We start from the raw sequence: 2500 nt of genomic DNA on the forward strand, positions 1-2500 counted from the left end.
AAATAAATAGTAATAATAATAATAAACACATAAAAAAACATGAAAAAAATTCAAGAATGCATAGAAAAAAACTGAAACACGACTGCAACCAACTCACCAGGATCGTGTTCCCGTAGATGGCCAGGACTTCAAGCTTATACAGAGGATAGAAGATTCTGGGCGAGAGATGCGTTAGTCTGTTGTTGTCTAAGCGGAGAGAACTGATGCCGGGAACTGGAGGCAGAGATCCGAGATTGAGGGTGTATGGGGGGGAGGGAGGGGGGTGTGGGTGAGGGTGTATGGGGGAAGGGGGGGTTGTGGGTGTGTGTGTGTGCTTGTGCTTGTGAGTGTGTGTGAGAGTGAGTGAGTGTGTGTGTGTGTGTGTGTGTGTGTGTGTGTGTGTGTGTGTGTGTGTGTCCGTATGTGTCAGTGTGTTTTTGTGTATGTGTGTTTGTGTGTCAGCGTGTGTTCTAGTATGCTAGTTTTTATCTTTTGTTTGGAAACATGTTCATACGCATCTGTAACTTTTTTGGATTTTGATATGAAGTGTTTGTGAGTTTATATGACATTGCTGGACTATTTACACTGCAAAGTTTTACGGAAAAATATAGGCTTGTTCACACACACACACACACACCACACACACACACACCACACACTAAAACCACAAACACACACACACACACACACACACAAACACACAACACACAAACACACACACACACACACACACACACACACACACACACACATACACACACAAACACACACACATACACAAACACAAACACAATCACACATACACACATTATTGACATATATATATATATATATATATATATATATATATATATATATATATATATATATATATATATATATATATACATATATATAAATCAATTCGGACACTACCACTCCAGAAGCGATACCCCCCCACCCCACCCCCAACCCGCAGAAAAAAAACAAACGAAACAAACAACAAGACAAAACAACCAACAACCGACAAAATAACATAACAAACACAACACACACACACCCCCTAACCCCGCCCCCACCCCCACCCCCCCCCCGCCCCACCCCCACCCCCACCTGACTTGAAGACATCGGGATGAAGGCTCGTAAGGTAGTTGCTCGACACGTAGAAGGCAGAGAGAGTCGACTGCTCGGGCATGCCAACCAGGGCGTCGATGCTCAGGAGTTGGTTGTTGCTCAGGTACAGGGCCTGTGGGAGGGGAGGGGAGGGGAGGGGGAGAAGTTGGGGTTGTAGAGGAGGAGAGGTTGGATTAGAGGGGAGGGGAGGGAGAGAAGTTGTGGTTGTTGTTGTAGAGGAGGACAGGTTGTAGTAGAGGGGGGAGGGTGTTGTAGAGGGGAGAGAGGTGGCTGTAGAGGGGGGAGGGTGTTGTAGAGAGATGTTGTAGAAAGGAGAGGTTGTTGCAGAGGGAAATGGTTGTTGTAGAGAGGAGGGGTTGTAAAAGGAAGAGGTAAAAGAGAGGGTTTGATGTTCTTGTAGAGGAGAGATGTTGTAGAGAGAGCTTTGCTGTTGTAGAGTGGAGGGGAAGAGGTTGTGGATGTTGAGAAGTTGTTGTAGAAGGGAGAGGTTTGTAATTATTATAGAGGCGAGCGCTTTGTAACTGTTGTTGTAGAAGGGAGAGGACGTGCTTGTTGTTGCTAATGTTGTGTTTGTTCAGGCTTACGGTCTGTGTGTGGTTAGGTTTGATATCATCTAATATAAACCCACTGGAGAGAAGGGTTAATGATAATACTAATGGTAATAACAGCATGGAATGAACAGCATCATTCTGAAAACAATAATGCAAAGTGTGTGTGTGTGTGAATATATATATATATATATATATATATATATATATATATATATATATATATAATATATATATATATATATATATATATTATATATATATATATATATATATATATATATAGTAATCAAGGTAAATATACAATAACGGTAGTCATTATAAAGATAACAATAATCATAACACACATATGTGATTATTCAACGAAATCCCCAGAGTTCACAAATTAATACAAAAATATGAATGACATCATCGTAGGATAATAAATAAATAAATAAATAAATAAATAAATAACAATAATAATAAACTGCACCAATTATGACAACCACACGATAACGGTAAAGGAATTAATAACACTGAAACTTCTAATAACGCTAAAACATTAAAACTTCTATAACCAATCGATAAGCTAAGCTACCTCAAAACAAAAAAAAAGATCTTATCAGGGCCTAGTACCCGTCTACGGGATATTATGTACTTACGCATGTAGAGAACATAACATGTGTTTTATGTAAGCAAGAATATTCCATGTTCATGTACCTCCGGTGTCAATGTCACGATACTTTTGTACTGTTCTACTGTTCGGGAAGCGAGTACGTCTCACGAATGATATATCTCTCTAAGGAAGTGATAAGAACCTATGGGAATTTATTTTGTGTCCTCACTCAACCCTGAAGTGTTGGCCTCAGTGACACGAAACG

The 2500-nt window shown here is 40.0% G+C and overlaps 1 protein-coding gene across 1 annotated transcript in view; it reads right to left on the reverse strand.

Annotated features, from left to right (window-relative positions):
- LOC119590094 (leucine-rich repeat-containing protein 15-like) overlaps window positions 1–2500 on the reverse strand; it is an 18316-nt gene that overhangs the window by 10548 nt on the left and 5268 nt on the right. Inside the window, exons 5-6 of the mRNA XM_037938859.1 lie at window positions 1072–1204; window positions 98–213 (exon numbers count right to left, since the gene is read on the reverse strand). Of these exons, the coding sequence (XP_037794787.1) occupies window positions 98–213; window positions 1072–1204 (249 nt within the window). The remainder of the gene's footprint in view (window positions 1–97; window positions 214–1071; window positions 1205–2500) is intronic.

Source organism: Penaeus monodon, chromosome 26 (assembly GCF_015228065.2).
Source record: "Penaeus monodon isolate SGIC_2016 chromosome 26, NSTDA_Pmon_1, whole genome shotgun sequence".
Taxonomy (NCBI): Eukaryota; Metazoa; Arthropoda; class Malacostraca; order Decapoda; family Penaeidae; genus Penaeus; species Penaeus monodon.